The 19,109-nt window shown below is 36.8% G+C and overlaps 1 protein-coding gene across 7 annotated transcripts in view; it reads right to left on the reverse strand.

Annotated features, from left to right (window-relative positions):
* The window catches only part of ARHGAP12 (Rho GTPase activating protein 12), an 80,761-nt gene that overhangs the window by 5,782 nt on the left and 55,870 nt on the right, over positions 1–19,109 (reverse strand). For 4 of the 7 annotated variants that reach the window (XM_075144032.1, XM_075144030.1, XM_075144029.1 and 1 more), the window contains 7 exons: positions 17,343–17,404; positions 15,637–15,718; positions 8,049–8,153; positions 7,595–7,693; positions 4,895–5,003; positions 3,748–3,867; positions 728–826 (listed from right to left, as the gene is read on the reverse strand). In XM_075144032.1, coding sequence (XP_075000133.1) covers positions 728–826; positions 3,748–3,867; positions 4,895–5,003; positions 7,595–7,693; positions 8,049–8,153; positions 15,637–15,718; positions 17,343–17,404 — 676 coding nt within the window. The remainder of the gene's footprint in view (positions 1–727; positions 827–3,747; positions 3,868–4,894; positions 5,004–7,594; positions 7,694–8,048; positions 8,154–15,636; positions 15,719–17,342; positions 17,405–19,109) is intronic. The other 3 variants (XM_075144033.1, XM_075144031.1, XM_075144027.1) reach the window with 2 other exon arrangements.

The following is a 19,109-nucleotide window of genomic DNA, read 5'->3' on the forward strand; positions in this document are numbered from 1 at the left end:
GAAAACCAGTACAGACTACAGCCAAGTCAGGAGTCACAACCAACATATTTTCAACAAAAATGTGAAAATGTCCTTTATATCAGACAACCCAGAACATCACATGTAGCTTTCAAACACATAATTTTCTCAGTTATTAGGTAGGAGAGACTTATTTTCAATGAAAGCAAACAAAAATTATCAGTGTCCACCTATTGACTCAATCTCCAGAATCGCACAAAACTTCACATGGCTGAAGGGCATCAAACTGATAGAGTTGTCTTCTGGCAGTCAAACCATATACAGCACAGGAACACAACTTTTTCCTAGAAGTTTGTTTCAAGGAAGTTTTAATGCAAATTATTTTGTTAGCATGCTTAAACCTTCCAAAAATGAAGAGCCACATTTTGACAGTCTCTCTTTTCATCTGAAAAAAACATTGATGGGCTGAGCTCTTCTATCACTTGTAAGCCCTCTTTCCTTAGAGCCTTGCTGCCAGAAGGCTGTCCTGCCTTCTGCTCAGCTTGAAAGATACTGAAGCAGATCAACTTCTCAGATATAAAATTTCATGCCCTCTCCCCATTTTGGATCCCACCGACCTCCCCACTCTTGAAAACTCATTGCTATCTGCAGGTACAGGTTTCAGATCATTTTCCCCAAAGCACTCTGCAGAATTTTAAGGATTAAAACATTTAAAATTAGATAGCGTGGTGAGCAAGAGAGATTTGGAAACAAAAAGTTTTCACCATACCATGTTCTTCAACATGCTCAATGCACAGCTTCACGAACTTTGGCACCGTGCTGTTTTCTCTTTGACACAAGCTGGTGAGATTGGAACCAAACACTTGATCTGGAACCAAGTAAAGAGACTGATTTACAGTGGAACAGGACTCAAGTGACAGAACTAGTTCAGGTTAAAACAAACCTCTGCAAAGGGCAGACTATTGGATACAATTGTCGCAGTATTAGAGTGAAAATAGGAAAGTTTTGAAAAGAGCTCTCAGCAGTTCCCAGCAAGAAAAAGCTCCCAGTAAGAAAAAGCGCCAGCAGTTACCCAAACGCGAGTCTCTGAGTAAGGAACTTCTGCTACTGAAATTGTTTTAATCTATCAGGAGATACTTGTAAGAGTCATATAGTCATTACCGTAATGAGAAATGTAATGGATTCAAATATCCTGTTACACTCCATTCCTGTTCTGAGTTCAAAATATATTTACTGTAATCTTTGTTAAAAATCTGAACAGAGATAATAAACTTTAACCAAAGTGAAAGCTTTTGGCATTGCTTGGGGAAAAACCCTGTAAAATTTCATCTTTCATTGCACCTACTGTTTAACCCAGCATTACATATTAATTTACTTTAATGTAGAGTCTTTAACTTTTAACATTTTTAAGTTCTGACGTGGATTTGTAAATGACAGAACTTTATATCACAGAGCTTTGAATGGATGCAAGTATGACTATGCATAGACAACCTGGCTGCAAGGTTGGAATCTAAATATAGATATTTATGGGCAAAGGTTATCTTGCGTTTTTGTTTTCAAAACTACACAATCCAGGAGGAGTGTTTTCTATCATAAACTGGAGCAAAAATGAAAATCAGCTTGGGCAGAGAGCAGATTCTTGTAATGTCTGAGTGTATTTCAGCAACATGTTAACTCCTCTTGTTCGGGTTATGTTATCACCAAAACCTCTCAGACCCATGTCTATGGTTTTCATCAAAGATGCCCAAATAATAGATGACCTCCCCTATTCAGATGCACAAGATTGAAATAGGGTCTTGAGATAGAGAGGCAAAAGCTCACACTCTTAAAGGAAAGAAAGTTTGTGGTGGTTTCTTTTTTTGTTTGTTTTTTTAATCTGTTAAATAAGGTATGTAAGTGGCCGTTTTCGCAGTATCTAGTAGATCTTACTTCAGAGTTTATGCAGGAGAGAAACTGTTCTTGCATTTGCATCATGCATAGCATCTAGCCCATTTTTCATGTTTAGTAATTTAAGCAGACTCATTGACAACACTTGCATCTGACTACTGCTTTGGGAAATCCAAACAGCACACCAAACCAATTATACAGTATGGAAATTAGCATATAACAGTATATTAGCTGTGTGCGTACAAGGCCAGTGCCTCCAAACACCCCAGTCCTGCTGCTGCTACTCACACAGCCAGCTGTATAAGCAGAATCAGTAGCAAAGGATTGAAAAAGCCCACGCAGTAGAAAGCCAGGCTAGCATGCAGCTGTAGCAGGTAAGCAATGCAGATTAGGTAGCACAAGAAAATACTAGCATGTAACCAACCGATTTGCTACAATTGCCTCTGCTTTAATAATTTCCACACATACAGGAATCATACTTTTTCCTCTCATCTTAAAGTAACTTTTGTAATTTTGTTTTTCCAGGTAACAAAACTTTAAACAGGTACTTCTCTGCTTAGTGCATGCTGGTTCAAGTGGGTTTTTTTCCTAGAACTTTTCATTATTTTTTCTGCTCATACTGGGTTTGCCAAGTTTTCCATTTACTAAGCTTGTTCTGTAGCAGCCACAAAAGCACACTGGGCTTTTAAATAAAGACTTCTCTATTTTTCATTCATACAGTAAATGTAAAACTGTACAGCACAGATCCAACTTTTAAACTTTACACCATGCTTTTAAATAAAAACAAACTCTCCGTTCCTTAACGTCTTTATTAAAAATCCAATCATCAGCACGCATGTGTACAAATTAAACTTGGCTTAACGTTCACTGTTGCTAACGTCAGAAGTTACGTCACTGAGCCATGACATGAATACCAAGCTGTAAAGCAGAGCAAAACGTCAAAGTCTGGGAATAATACCTCCTATCCCAAACAAAAAATTCATCATTTACAGTTAAATTATATTTGCAGATACACAAATATATCAAATACCACATGCAACAGAAGCACACCTGTTGAAGTATGTAGTTACGCAAATCACAGTAGGATTTGGTCTGATATTTGCCTACCCATATACTATTTTGACCCTAGTAGAGCACCACCTAAAAGTCCTGCTAAAGCATACAAATAAATAAATAAAGGAAGTTTTACAGTGAGTACCAAGTCAATAATTTACACAAACACATTAACTTAAACCTGTGCAAATACTGTTCTCTCAAAGTTTCTACAAGTGTGACAAACGGAAATCAATTCTTTCATAAGTTTGATTCAAGAATATCTGTAAGACTCATTGTTTGTGGAACAATTAAAAAAAATTATACCTTCAAAAAAAGTTAGGGAAAAAAGATGTTTAAGATTCCTTTAGCCTCATCATCCTGGTTTGCCTAAATATTTCTTTTCTTACGAGATGGCACATGATTGTCTAGTTCCACCCAGACTAAAACACCATTGTGAAACTGATGAGCACATGCATTCAGTTTTGTACCCAAAGGACTTTTCTTTCCCTTGTATGCACAAATGATTATCAGCTATCTGAAGTTTCCAGCTCAGAACAGCAGACCAAGTGGACTCTCTAGCTAAGAAGCACTCCAAGCCCAAACAGGGTCCCGGGCCCTCAGTTTTCACTGCAGATTTGCCAGTAATGAGCTGAAGGAGAGGACATCCTCCAGGAAGTTCAGTGGCTAGTAGCAGTGCTCAAAAGAATGACAATCAATCACCAGTTCCACTATACATCCAAGACTTTTGTTAAACCAGCTATATAGATGGGTTTTACTCTAAAACTAGAGAATTTTAACCCCATTTTACACATGAACTACTAAATTCAGCTTTTCAAATTATTTCCTTTGTTAAAAAGGTTCATTTACCCTTAATGTAGCCTTTTTCACGGACAGCTTGTAATGTAGGGCGCCGTGTAAGAAACTTCTTCAGCTTCGTTTTGGTCTTTTTCTGATCTGTAGAATCTATATTGCTAGGTGCTTTCACTGCTGAAAAGAGAAATGCGTTTATGTGAATATCCACAGAACCAACACTGCATTTATCTGCCAAGGAACCAACATAAAAAAATTTAAGCTCAAATTTTGAGCTTAAAAAACTATTTGAATTTGCATTGCATCCAAATTTTTTTCCTTAACTTTTTGGAGCTCCTTGTAAATAGCATCCATTTTTCAAACCACTGAGACAACCCTGTCACAAAAAACTTGTGAAACCAAGTTTGCCTGTGAAACTAACTAAATGGTAATTTACATATGTAATTGATGTGGAATTTTAAAAAATATAGCTATGTTTCAAAACTAGTCCTGCCCTTCATTAATTTAACTATTTTAAAAGAAATAAATACTTTCTTGCAAATTACATATAAGGCCCAAAAGTAAAAGACAGAAAATAGTCTGCCTGATTAATATATTTCTGTGCATAGCAAGAAATTTCTGTGGCTGAAAGAAATTTTACTCTAAAATTTTGAAGGTGTAATTAAAAATATTTAGTTTCTCTAAATGAGCCACTATAACCTCATTAGCAACTTAGTGAAATCGCAGTTTAATTTAATAGTGCAAATATTTACAGATGCTGTACCACAGACAAAAACCAAGTGAAACAATTCTAATCAGTTTTGAACTCGTAAAAGGACAAAAGGATCCTTATACAAAACCACTTATAAAAGTCAGAGTAAAAAAAACTGTCTAATTACTTCTGTACATTTGACAATATCTTGAAAATAATCCATTTTACTACTGCCTATTTTCTGCTATTTTTCATGTGTCATATAGGAGGAGCTAAAGACTTTTGGTGCTTTTTTTTTGCCTTTTTTTAAGTATGATTAATCAAACATGGAAGAAAACTTACTAACTGGCACCAACACATAGAATGAACTATATCAAAGCCTTTTTTCCACACTCAAGTAGTTTCATTTTTAACTGTCCTTTTGAATTCTTCTCTATTTACACATAATACTGAAGATGCAAAAAATAAAAACTGGCATTGCTAAAATCAATTAATGGGAAATTTTCAACTCACAACGAAGTTTCTTAGAGTCTTTATTCTCTTTCTCTTTTTCTTTGTCTTGTTTTTCCACCCCAGGGGAATCTGGTACATCATCTTCTAATGCTTCATCAGACTCTACTACCTATTCGATTTAAGAAGATACTTTAAGATAAGTGGTCAGTTTACCACTTCATAGAATATAGCATTAACAAACACATTTCCTGTAGACAGTTCTACAATATACATTTTTTTCCCTATAATGATATTCAGTTGGTTCTTTCCTGAACTCCAGATGCTAAAAATATCTTCACAGATAATACCATTCTCACTGGCAGAGTGAATAACTTTGAGAAACACTATTTGATCATAAGACCAAATAAAGTTTTGCTGGACACTGAAAAAAGTACAATCAGCCTTTCATGATAAAGCTTCACTACATCAACCAGTAAACAATATTAATGTTTTTTCAAATCCAGTAGACAAACATCAGCTATTTCATTTACATAGTCTGCTACAGAAGCACCTGATTATCAGCGTCTACAAAACACTTCTAGAGCATTTACCCTATTTCCAATTTCTGTAATTAGAATTTTCTGTGACAGAAAATAGAATTGCCAGTTGGAAAATTTCACCACTGTCAAAATATACACTGAAGTAATTCTGAGAAAGTAAATACACCAGGGCCTAAAATACTTATCCTGTGTTATTGCTCTCTGAGCATATTCTCATCAAACAGTCAAGAGAAGATATGGATCATGGAGTCTGGAGGCAGATACCAGAGTCTGTGAAACTGCCCACCTGCAGCCTCATACCTATGCTACACGCATGAATTTGGACATATCAGTAAATACGAAAAGAAACATCCTCTGGTCTCAGTGCAACACACTCCCTTCCAAAACTGTGTATTTCTTCACTTCGACTAAAGTGAACTTGACTTCTATGCAGTTACAAGAATCTGACAGCACAGTGTCTTTTGTTACAAGGAAGGACATTTTAAAAAATAAGGCAAGGTTGCATACTCCAGAGCACTGAATGAGCAGAAGTACATGACTTCATCGACTAAGCTCCACTTCAACTTGAAGGGCTAATGTCATCTTCAAACAATCCTCATTCCCTGTTGCTTTTCAAAAGCTTTGGAGAGCCTTTTACACATCAAAGATCAATATATTCAACTGCCTGATTAATGTCTCTGCTAAGGATCCTCTGCCACTGAGACCATTTGGACAGTGCTCTCTTCAAGAGACCTCAAAGCTTTTTAGGACTGCTAAATTTAAAACGCATGAATTGCTTTGGAAAAATCACCTGGGATCTAGTTTGTATTATGGAACAAGTCTAATCTAATAACTTGGAAATTTCTGTATGTAAAAAAGAGCAGCCACATCGTTCACAAATAGGTATTCCTCTTGCACAGCATATTGCCACAACAGCAGGCTGAAGGAGCAAAGAGAACAGAATTCAAGCTGTACCTTCTTTTGAGGAGGATCTCATCACTTAGAACCAGCCATAGCTGTCCTGGGAAAAAGACTCACAGCTACTATTACCATAAAGTTCTCAAAATTAGAAGTTTGCTTCAGATCTGATGGATTTTTGTAGGCAAAGCTTCAGTGCTCCAGATTATCGGTAGTGTAATAATGCACATTTTGAACTTTTCCCTTGTAATCTTAGGTCTCTCGGCTACCAGCTCCCAGCAATAATACATCACCATTTGCTCTGGAGTGGTGATAAACTCTCCCTATTCCACCACTCACTTCCTCAACCTAACATGTAATACCTCGCTCTCATCTCAGCTATATCTCAGCCTTTCCATCTTTGTTTATGTTTAAGAAGGGAAGAAGTGGCCTCAGTTGCGTTAGATGGGGCAGACAGGAGAAGGGTATCACTGAGTGACTGCCTTGCCAGGTTATTGAGGGTCATTTTCAGACCAGGAGAGAGCAGCAGATTAGGAGCCTCAACCATGAGCATTCAGAAAGAAGCTAAACCATTCATACTAGCCTGCTGTGTTTGGGTGGAAAAACACCCATACGTGGAAAACACTATCAGAGCTAAGAGAAATGAAGGCCAGTGACTGACACTGAAAGCAACATAAATGCAGCTTATGGGCAGCAGCCAGGCCTGTAACTATAAAAATTAAGAATACACATGAAATCAGCTTGATACGAGAGGAATATTTTCTCCAAGATCTCCTCCAACTTCTTCTGAATTCAAAGATGGCAAATCTTGTTTGGCAATATCAAAAGCAAATGCTTGATCACTTTTCTGTTGATTAAACAGTTGGCATTATGCTGTCTGATAAGAAGAGGTAATACAGTATTTTGCCAGGGCTTTTAATTTGCACTTTCATGCAGCCTTATTAAGTGAATAGCAGTATCACATGCTGATTAATGTATGTCATGAAGCACTCCTTTGGCCATCCTCCTCCCTTTACTCCCTCTCTGTCAGAACCTTTCAAGTGACTGAGACAGAACAAGTATTTGGCCACAAAAGGAAGCTCATTTCTGAGCTGGAGGTCAGCCCACATCTCCCGGTTCTTAATCCAGTGGACCACCCTTCTTCCTTTGCCGCTATTAATTACATTTCAGTTGTCACCACCAGGAACTGCCATATCCTCAACCTCCTGCCCATGCTCAAGAAAATCAGGAAATGAAGATGTACGTGTACTAGGAGTCATTACATCAATTATTTTACTAAATAACGTTACCTTGAAAATACAGCCTTCATGATTCAAACACATACCTGATTGTTGATGGTATAGTTAAGAACTTTATACCATTCATTAATAAAGCTGTCATTATCAGATTGAATTAAGAGCTCAGTTCCTTGGCGGGTTTTTAGCTTTAAAGAAATACAGACAGATATCATCAAAATTGATAAACACACTAGAATTCAAAAGTGAAATTACCTAAATCAAATTAAACTTCTCCCTGGCATAACTTTTAGATAATACATAGCCACTGAAGAACACTTACCAGTGAAAACAGTAAATAACAGTCTGCTTAAAATTTAAAAGCATATCCCATACAGACATATTAAAAATGGACATTTCTTGTAAGTACGAAGATAGGTCTACATTTGAGCAGGAAGAAATGTAGAAAACTCAATTAAAAGGTTTTGATTTTAAGTTTAGAGAAAATTTCTTAAGTCATTAATTAAAGTACATAAAATTCTGCATTTAAATAAAATAATTCACCTCAATAACATTCTTTTTGCTGGATTTGTCCTTTGAGGCCCAGTCAATCAATGCCCCTTTGAGATCCACTGTAAATTCTGGCTTAGATTGATTGACACCAAACTTCTGGAAAAAAAGGAACAATGATGACAAACTGAAAAACAAAGACACTCCTAACAGGTCGAGTCTTGCAATCCTCTAAATATAACATACATTATTTACAGTCTATACAACTTAACCCAAATACAGTACTTTGCCACAAATCAACAGGCCTGATACCAGGAAAACAAAAACCAAACAAAAAACCACACACAAAACACCCTTTAAGCATGCCTATTACAAGCTGCTCAGCTTAAAGCGCTTAAAATTCCATTAACTTTAAATACCAACCAGATTCCAGCAGAGCTTTTTTTCCCCTCTCACAAATAGTAGCCGTCCATACAGCATTTGATTGTAGCTTGATTTTAGTCAAGATAGCCCCAAGCTTTAAACAAAACTGGCTAACAAGTAACTGAACAAAAAAAATCCATTCTGTCAGTTAATCGATGTTTATATATGAAACCAAAAATCAAACCAGAAATAGTAGCTTTGCTAGATAGGAATCACATCCCTCCTGCATTGAAAGAGCACTTGCAGTTTTTACGTTTTCATAATATATATATTTCATATATATATATGTATGTGTGTGTGTGCTTTTCACATTATTTTATTTTTTTCTGTAGTGCTTCTATTGCAATACTGGAGCATATCCTAGCAAGTAAACAGAACTCAATTTCACTGTCTGGCTACTAAACAAACAGCAAATAACCGAAGTGATAAAAAAAAGCATTTAACCCACAAGTAACCCTTCAAACAATTTGGAGGAAAACATCAGGGACCTATTTTTACCTACTACTTTTACATTTATGCTAGGTATCACAATTTTTTAAAGTAAAGTACTTTTACTAGTGTTTCAACCTACACCACATAGCTTTGAAATATCATTCCTCAAGCAAACCAATTCAGTGACCCACACAAACAAAAAGCTCTAATTGTGAGTAAAATAAGTAAAACTCGGAACAGGGAAAGCTGTAAATCACTTGGTTGTAGCACAGAAATTTAATGCTGTAGTTCTAGGGGAAGCCTGTAGCATCTGATCCATCAGAAAGGTTCTTTTCTACTTCTTTAAAAAGTCTTTGATGTGCGAATGCTGTTTGTGTGACAGCTCTAGGGGACATAAGCCCCAGGACAAGCTCCTTGCTGCGAACACGGGTTTCCAGTCTGTGCAAGAACAGCCATATCCAAGGGGAGAAAAAACGGTTCAGAAAACAGAACTAATCTGCTGCTTCTGATTAAATTCCCAGCATGGATGTTAATTAATGCTAATTGTGTCTTAGAAAGGCTGTTTACCACTGGAAAATCTCCCCGCCTTGAGTCCTAAGGGCAATTAAGTGTTGAATGGAAAGTAGAATCTTAACTTCTTTATTTTACCTATGAAATATCAGAATAGGGGAATATTTCTAATTTACCGAATGCCAACTAGCACTTGAAAAAAACACAACCTTCTGCTTTCTAAGTTAATTCTCAGACATCTCATCCAAGAACATTTCTTATTAGTTATAGTAGAGCTTTTGAGAGAGCTCAGCAGTGGAGTCCACAGGAACAGGAACAACCTCTGGGCCGTTATGGCTCTTGCAGCTGTGGGCAGCTATGCAGCAGCTGCCTATTTAAGAGAGATCCACATAACTGCTTCACATACAACCAAAGTGCCACAGCCACACACTTCTCGACAGCCTAGAACAATCTTGCTGCGTGTTGGGGCGGAAAAAAAAAAGAAAAAAATCAATTTATAGAGTTGGCACTGGCGAGAGCAGGAGATTAGTGCCAAAGTCCTCTGCAGGATCGGAGGGGATTCGTTAAAAACTCTGCCCAGATGATGCTGAGAAACAGAGGAGATGACCTGCTACAGATGAAATCAACAAACAGCAGCAAAAAATGTAAGTCACTGCTGTTTTGATCAAAAGGAAAGCCCTCCAATACATTAGCCTGCTGAACTCCCCACCTGACAGACCTCAAACACCTTTGCATTCTACCCATGTTTTTGGTCTGAGTCCCTTCAGCATTTCAGAGAAGCACAGAACAAACAAAAAACTAGAAGCTAAATTTCTCAGAGGGGAAAAAAGAAGTCTTCCCCTGCTCCATCGCTCAAGCAGTGCCCAAACCACTGTGTGAGATCCAAGGATGGGGAAACCCATGGAAACAAGCTAGCCTCTCTGCAAAGCTCCTCTCGTATACCAATGTATTATATACTCATCACAAACTTAACTTCTTTGTTCAAGGAAATTCTAAGTTTAGCATTCAGTCTCTCCTATGAGCTTTCCTGTCAAGGTTCTTTTCTGCTCCTGGATGTATGAAAACAAGATGCCAGCAGCCATTTCCCTCTTTGAAAGCTTCCAGGAGCAAGTCCTGTACAGTGCTGCTCAGATGCTCTGCATGCAAAGGTTAGCTAAAGGCAATCCAACTGTACTGAAAGCATGTAGGTTTTGCTGGGAGCCGAGAAAAGAAAACCCTTCCCTTTAGCATCTGCTGCCACCTAGACCTGAAGTCTGCTTTCTCAAAACAGAGTGCACTGCCAAGTCAGCACTAGGGGGATAAATCCAATTCTTACTGAGCAGACACCTTGTTCCTACTGGATTTCTCTTTTGAGCTGTCTGGGAAGTTTAGAACGGACAGCAGTGTGAGACAGAAAGAGGGAGAGGTCTACACATGGCGCTGCCAGCTCTCCTAGATATGAAGCTGTCCTAGAGTCACTTCTGACAGCTTTTTCTAGGAAAAAAGTGTAATCATGGGATGTGCTTATGATATTTCTATGGCAGAGATCACTTCTACTCTTCTGAAAGAATGGAGGGGTGGGGTGGAGGGGGTTAGTTCAGACATAGCAGATGCTGTGTGGCTTAAGGACTGCCTTGAAGATGTGTGCTGACATCAATAGAAGGCCTTTTCAATCTTTTCAGGAGTTTTCTCCAAGTCCTGCAAGCCTTCACAGGACAAGCCACGCAGTCTGTACTGTGATATATTCCAGCATTTTTTGGAAACAGAACTGGATGTTATTTATGGGAAGAGTTTACATGTACACGACACCTCCGATTCTCGTAATTCTGTTTCTAATTAGAGTTATGTAGAACGTTTTAATTCCAAGTCCTCCTCACCCATGCATGGACTGCAGAAATAGAGGTAATGGGACAGATGCTCCTTTGAGACTGGTAAGTGAGCTTCAGAAATTACAGCTTTAACAAAAAAAGAAAAATATGAATATATTCTTTATTGTCATAGCAAAATGATAGAAGTTTTTTGAAGCCAGACTGATAGGAGTATTTGCATTCCAAATAGTTTTTATGATAATCATCTGAGCTCCTGTATAATCAGCTGTGCAATACTGATGAACTGTAGTAATGTACATATAACATCCTTGGCTATAAATACAGTCGTATAACACAGTAAACAAGAGTTTGCCCAGCTGAACTCTGAAGAGCATTTATTTCCTTGATGTTTGAGAAATTTACCCACTTTTGGTCTACCACCACTGTACTTGACACTGAGGACATGTGCCTATTACAGAAGACTGACAGATTAATCCTTCTAAGCAGTTACCATTTGCTGTGTTTTATGAAGTCCCATTGCTAAAATTTGGCAATAGCTATTACAACTCGCTCACACCAAAAGCTGAGAGACACCTCGTTTCAGCAGCTGAAAATTTATATTTCTGTGAAAAGACACATTAAAAAATCCACAGATTTCCTTATAGAAAGTAGCATTTTAAAGGACACCAAACTGCGTACAAATTATCTGTTCCAGGCTTCCACATACAAAGCAATGAATTTGACAGACAAAGAAAAGGCAGTTGCATCGTTTTTAGCACAAGGTTAATTGAATAAGCCTACAGTTACTCCCCCCCTACAGGACAAAAAAAAAATAAGATACTGGTCATCAAAACAGTTATTCTAGAAGTCTCAGGAATATTAACTAAATTCAAAGCATATAGCTCTCTCTCCACTCTTCAGAAAATACAAGCCAAGATACCAAAATAGTTTTAAACATCACCAACACTTTAAAATCCTCAAGAAGTCAAATTATTGAAACACTGTTTTTAACATCTTCAGCATATTATTTTTTCCATGAATGCTTTAGTTTGACTCTGATAAGAGTGCTGAAAAAGCAATATTAAAGAACAATTATACAACCAGTCAAGCCTGTTTGTTTCTTCTAACACTAGTATCATTATCTAAACTCCTCCTCATCCACCTTGAGCAACAAGCTACCATATTAGATACCAACATTTTATCAGCTCCTGATAAGCAGCACTTCTTGGGTGCTTGGCATCTATCCTTCAAAAATGACTAACTACAGATGCTTACAAATTTACATCAGCTTTCTGTATGTGGCATATAGCCAGAACATCCTTGAGCTCTTTTCCTTTCAGCTTTTTATGCATCACATTTACATTTTTGGGTATTCCAATTATAGCTAGAATTAACCAACAACATGTACATCATTGTATCAAAGGCATCATAGGCACCTTACAAACATCCCAAATTAGGCTGTGTTAGAAAGAATTAGACATAAAGTAGCTGTTAAAAAACTGACCATATCATGCTGTTTATTAGTCAAGACACTAGTGGTTCAAATAGTAGGCAAATTTGGGATTATAATTCTGGCACTGATGAACCAGATACTCTTTCTACTTTGTTCCATTAGAACAATTACAGGATTATGCAATACACTTGTGTTAGTTTGCACCTTGGATGACTTTCAGAAAACAGCAAAGAGGATATAAGCTGTTATATGAAGTGACAAATATAAACCTCGGAAAAATTCGAATTTACTTTCAAGATTAGTGGCAAATAGCCTTACAGTGACAAGAGGCATGCAACAAGAACACATACAGTGATAGCTGAAACTTGGTCAGAGTTTACATAGGTGACAGCAGGTCGACGACTGAGAGCATTTTTCCAAGAAGAAAGCAGCGAGAGCAAGAGCTCAGGAATTGAGCCCCCTTGGCAAAGTGACTTGATGAGGAAAAAGGAAGAAAAGTGATGAAGTCACAAAACAATGCACAAAAAAAAAAAAAGATATGCTTATATCAATCACCAGACAAATGCTAAACAAATATTCTTCTCATAAGATGAAGAAGAAATGTAATTCTTACCATGTGTCAAACTGTTACACTTGACTTCACCTTATTAAAATACTGATACAGATCAAAGTTTGAGAGGTGAGGTGGAATTTTTAACACCCCCAAAAAAATTTCCAACACAGAGAGCAAAAAGAGCGTGTGCTGAATATTTAATTACACATTTACAAAGCCAACAAGTATGCAGGTATACAACATAAAGTCCTTGAAAGGCGTTCTCCCTTAATATTTCCAGCTTCACTTTATTCTGTTCGTACTGTTGATACTCATTTTGCTGACCCTACTCCAATACTTGACAGTACACATATCTGACAGTCTCGCACAGAATACTGTGACTATGTTACTTTTGCTCCACTTAAATTATCAAAAGAATTTATGCCTTTTTTTTTTCCCACCAAATGACTGTATTTGAAAGGTGTAACACAACTTATACTAGCATCCCTAAGCAATAAGCAGAGTTGCATGGCTATCTTTCATGGATAATTCATTTGGGCACACATTCATTCATAACAGTATCATACATTCATAAACAGTATCTTAGTTTAGCACTGTGTGTTTTAATGATATCAACATATAGTTAAAATAATGTTTTTTGATCTACAGCTACATTTGGATTAAGAGTATTAGTAGCTGTAATCAAGTTTTTGGAACTTTATTAGTTACTTAGGCTACATGTTTTACTTTCCAAACATGTGTATTTACACCTATAAAATTAAGGGACTTTTTGGATCCTTAGCTATAAAAGTAAATTGCAAAAGTTGTAAGTTTCCATCATTAATATTAGTGTGCTGCAAAAATAATAGTATTCTTTGTGCACTGAGACTAAATATCAAAGCTCACCTCAAGAATGGCTAGGAATTTTCCATTTTATGAAGTAGGGTGATGAAATTGAACTTGACTAAACAATAGACAATGACTGAAGGGATGAAGGAAGGTAAAGGAATGAGTTTTAAAACCTTCGAAACCCCAGTACTTCCTGCTTCAAAGCTCACCTTTTAAGGTTCTTCAATGTTTCTTCAACATACTTTGTTATAAAAATTTAAAAAAATTTGCAAGTTCTGTTCATTTTCTTATTGGCAATATTCTTCTCACTGATTAATAATGGTAATTATATTTACCTAGTGTCCCAACGTTTACAGGTGGGAAGGTCAGTAACTTTCAGATATACACATTTCTATTCCTTTTTCTGTGCTTTGTCTCTGATGCACATCACGTTCTCTTCCCCTCCCCACATACAGGAGGTGTGGACAGACCTCCTTAGGTCACCAAGTCCGCTTCCTACCGGACAGCATAATTTACCTTATTTGATGCCCTTAATCATTATTCTTTTTCTTTCCCTTCTCTTTTCCTTCTGCTTGACAATCTTGCCCAACTTGACTCTTCCCATTCTCTTCTACCCCCAATGTTGTTATTTATCCATCCTCACCCATTTTTTTCCAACCACCCCTTCTACAGCAACAGAAGGGCAAAAAAATCATGCTTACAACTCTGAAATGAACTCAATGCTTTAGAAAACAATTGTCAATACTAATTCACTACCCAAAAAGAAGCACAGCAAGAGAAAATGAGTCAAGTAGAAAGATCAGCAAAGCACAGAAAGATAGCATATATCTGTAAGATGCAATTTTGCTGGAATTCGCATGATAATACACTGGAATAATGAATACTGAATCTGACCTCTCTAGTTATTATAGGAGATCCACACAGTTTAATGTCAGACCTCCAAAAGTAGGTAAGTAAGCCATAGATAAAGAACCATTTCTATACCTATTAATATAGGAATGCAGCTGGGTAAATATAGCCAATTTAATTATAGTGCTATTAAACTAGAGATGATATAAAAACTGAATAATCATCATCTTCAGTGTGATGTTTCTCTTTAGGTCTTCATCAGACATCTAAATAGATACAAGTACTTGTCATGCACTACGCAGATATAAAACAAAATATGGAATCCAGCAAGGCAAAGACTAAATAAGGCAACAATACTACATTATTCAAATAGTCCAAGGCAACAACCCAAGTGTCAGACTATTTTCTTTATTACCTGTATCACATTTAAAATTACCTGGAGTTTATGAAAAAATATCCAAGAATGGTAAACCAAGTAAACTGTTTAGACAAACACATTAGTAAGGAACACAAAAATATTTGGCCTGGAGCAAAAACTTCAAGCTTACAGGGCACCTGAATACCTCCTTATCAGTGTCTTACTTATCAAATATAAAAATGTTTCCAAAATATAAGAAAGTACAACTGGTTTTCTTCTCATTCTACATCATAATTGTTACACTAAACCATTTTCCTGCTACCTTACACACACTTATATTTTCTCTTGGTATTGCGTCGGTATTTAAGCCCTACAAATCAGGGGGCTTTAATTTATTGTGCTTTACGTGTTTACATTTAAATGAGGTTTGGGGTTGTTCCTGAGCTTACCCAGCCAGTTCCACTTCCTTGGGTTTTAGTGAACAGCAGTGATGAACCTTGTAACACTGCCCATGATGACATCCAATTCTTTCTGTAAATATTTGTAAACAAACATAAGATAAATTTACTTTGAAAGTAGATATTTAAACTGTCAATCATTGTTGCCCAGCTGACCTGCATGTTAATATACTTAACCATATATGTGGTCATTAGTGCCACCAGTAAGTCTTAATTGCTATCATATTTACAGAAGAGAACATATGTTAACAGTCCCAGCCTGACCATCAAAGTCTAAATCAAACAAAGCTAATTAATAGTGGAAGCAGTTCACCAGGAGAAACACCATACAACTATAATTTCAAAGGGGCTAACCTGGAACTCTCAGCCTACTGTGTACTTAGTAGATTATGCCAAAGTACTGCATAATTCTGAAATTGATTGATCACATCTAACTGGGATGCAAGTGTCCCATGTTTATGTAATAAGCTCATTACATTGGCAGTAAAATATTTGCTACACATCTAAAAAATGCAGAAAAAGAACAAATGAGTTGTTACAGCTGTCTATTTGCTTTTATGCCTGAGTATTTGTCCTCCTGAAGTTAAAAAAATAAAAGTCTTGACAAGCCCTGACAATCTAGTCCCATTGCCCAAACATGAATTATTATTCAACAGCTCTCAAAGTGACAGGATGGCCGTGTTGCATCTTTCTGTACAGCAGCCCAGTAATCCAGATCAATGATTCCAACAGATGCAACATAAATGGTGAGAGTATACTGTACCAGTAGCAGCTTACATGAGCCACTGTCCACCCTTTCCTACCAAGTTCTTAGAAGCAGCTCTGAGGAACCAAATTGGGGGTGAGATGTGCTGCCCAGCTGCACTGGACTAGGTCAGAATGGGTCTGCAGTATCAGCTGGGTGCTGACTATTTAAGCCTTAGGAAAAGCACGCTTCATGTATCAAAAGTCTGGGAAACACTGAACTAGATATAACACAGTTATATCTAAAAGATTAAATTAAAAAAAATTAAAAAGTAAAAAAGTAAACCTAAATTAAATCTGAGGATGTGCCACACTCATGCAGTATTTAACACTGACTCTTTGCAGAACACCAGAAATGTAAGTTAGACAGCGTTTCTTGATTACACATTATGATTTATAATGTAAATGCCTGCCTGTGAGGCAGAGAAAGGAAGTTAGAAATGAGGTCATTCATCACCTATAGGGAGACCAACATCGGGCAATACATTCCGCTTCAAACCCTTCACAAGAAGGATGAAGGAAGAGTTAGGGAGCACATGACACGTACACTCCTTGGAAATTAAAGGAGATGAAGTGAAAATCTGAAAGCCACTCCTACACCAATTCTATGAAAGGAACAAGACAGCCTATAACCTATACAGATTTTCTCTTAAATAAATAAATCAATCCCATTTTAAAAAGCTGTCTCTCATCAGTACGCCTTCATGAAATCACTGCCCTGTGTGGAGCCCTGGCATACATGAGCCTCTGGCTCTCTGAAGTCCATTATCTTTAGCTCACTGGGAGAAACACACACTTTGGGACAAGGAACATTGTGTCCTACAGGAAAACCCCTAAGGCAAATCCAGGCAAAAAGCAAGAAATTGCAAAACCCAGTACTCTGTACTAATATAAGTGTCAGATACCTTACACAAACCCTCATGCATATGTACTTCTAGAAGTCCAAGACTTACCGAACTTTCTTCCCATTTTCTGTAATTTTTGTCACATTCAATAACCCATACTTCTCTTGACCCTGTAAGATAAGAGTAAGACATAACAAATATAAAAGAAAATCTGCTTCTATTGCCATCACAGCACTGAATTCAATCCCCCAAATAATCAATTTCTGGCAATGAGCCATCTTTGCCCATGTTATAACTTCAGGCAACTGTCATAAGTGTATTTAAATATGCAGAGATCAGCAAAATCAAAATTCTTCTGGGAAAGTACTCATTACCATTCAGAGGGTAAAAAGCTTTCCTTCTTCACGGCCTAGGCTCTTTGGACAAGCCAAACTAAATCATTGATGGTACTACACAGTGGAAATTTTAAACGTAAATTTATAATGATTTGTGTGATAGCACATTTGTGTTTGCGTCCTTTACTTAAAAAGGAGATGGCTGACAAACAAACAGCCTAAATTCTCTGACAAAATTATTCCAAGTTATTTTAACGTAATTGCATATTTTAAATAAAACATGGTTGAAATGCATAAAAATATTAACATATTCATTTCAAAAACAGATGAGTGAAACATTTCTTTGATGTCCTATTTCTTCCTATCCCCAAGCAAAATATTAAAATTTTAAACTACTTAGTTATGTCTTGCTGATGAAAATCATTTATATTGGTATGCCTCTGTACAAATTTGGAGATCAGTCAGTGAATGGTGGAAAAAGAACATCGCTGAACAAGAAGGCTATTTGCAAGTTTCAAATATTTGGAATGAATATTTCTAGTTTCTATGCAAAAATAATAAAATATAAAGCAATGTTTGAAAAAATATTCTAGGATAAAAAGGAAAACCATCGATTTTTACCATTTGTGATTCTCAAGATGAGGTAACAAATTCTATCATTTTCTCCTGTCACCCCACCCTTGTCCTACCAGTGAATGGTGCTAAAGGAATGTTAAATTATTTTTCTAATCAATTCCTTTTCAGTAACAGCTTGTAACAGTTCCTAATTTAAGAACTAAGCTATTAGTTGAAATGATCAACTAGGGAAAGGATCCAAATTGGTTTCACCATAACAAAAGTGTCCTCAATTCTAGATCCAATGAAAGCAGAAGATATATTCTCTCCAGCATTCTCCTCTAAATCTCAAATTTAAGTGGACCGTAACGGCAGAATACAATATCGAAGAGAAATTTTTTGCTGGAATACTGTGACAACACTCTTAACCAAAGACATAGATCTGTTTTTCATAAACCTTAAAAATGTTACCTACATGGGTCAAGCACAGCACATAAAATACAAAAAAGACATTTTCAATTATAATAGTGTTTTGTTGGTGGTTCAGATGTTATTTAAGTCCAATGGTAACTGCTACTCTTACTCAATCTAATATCTCCATTGGGCTGGAATGCTTTCCCAAGCCAGCGATAAATACGTTATTTTCCATAACTGGTATTTTCAATAGGAGAAATTAGTCACTTCCCTCCCCCACCCCCCCAAAAAAAATTAGCCCATTCTTTAGATCACTTTATTTGTGATCCATGCAGACCACCACTAACAATCCTATGAATTGCATCCTTCTAACAAACCTTTGGCTTTAGTAAGTGGAACTGCCTGTCACCATCTTTTACAGTGACTGAGCAACCCATGCCCACTTGCTCAAATAAATTATGAGTTTAATAAATTACTCATGGTGGAACTGGTGGGAATGCTCCAAAGAAGAATTACTCAGAAAAAGTATCATAATGCCCTACTTGGCTCCAACACTAGGGGGTACTAATCA

This window comes from Calonectris borealis, chromosome 2, assembly GCF_964195595.1.
Source record: "Calonectris borealis chromosome 2, bCalBor7.hap1.2, whole genome shotgun sequence".
Taxonomy (NCBI): domain Eukaryota; kingdom Metazoa; phylum Chordata; class Aves; order Procellariiformes; family Procellariidae; genus Calonectris; species Calonectris borealis.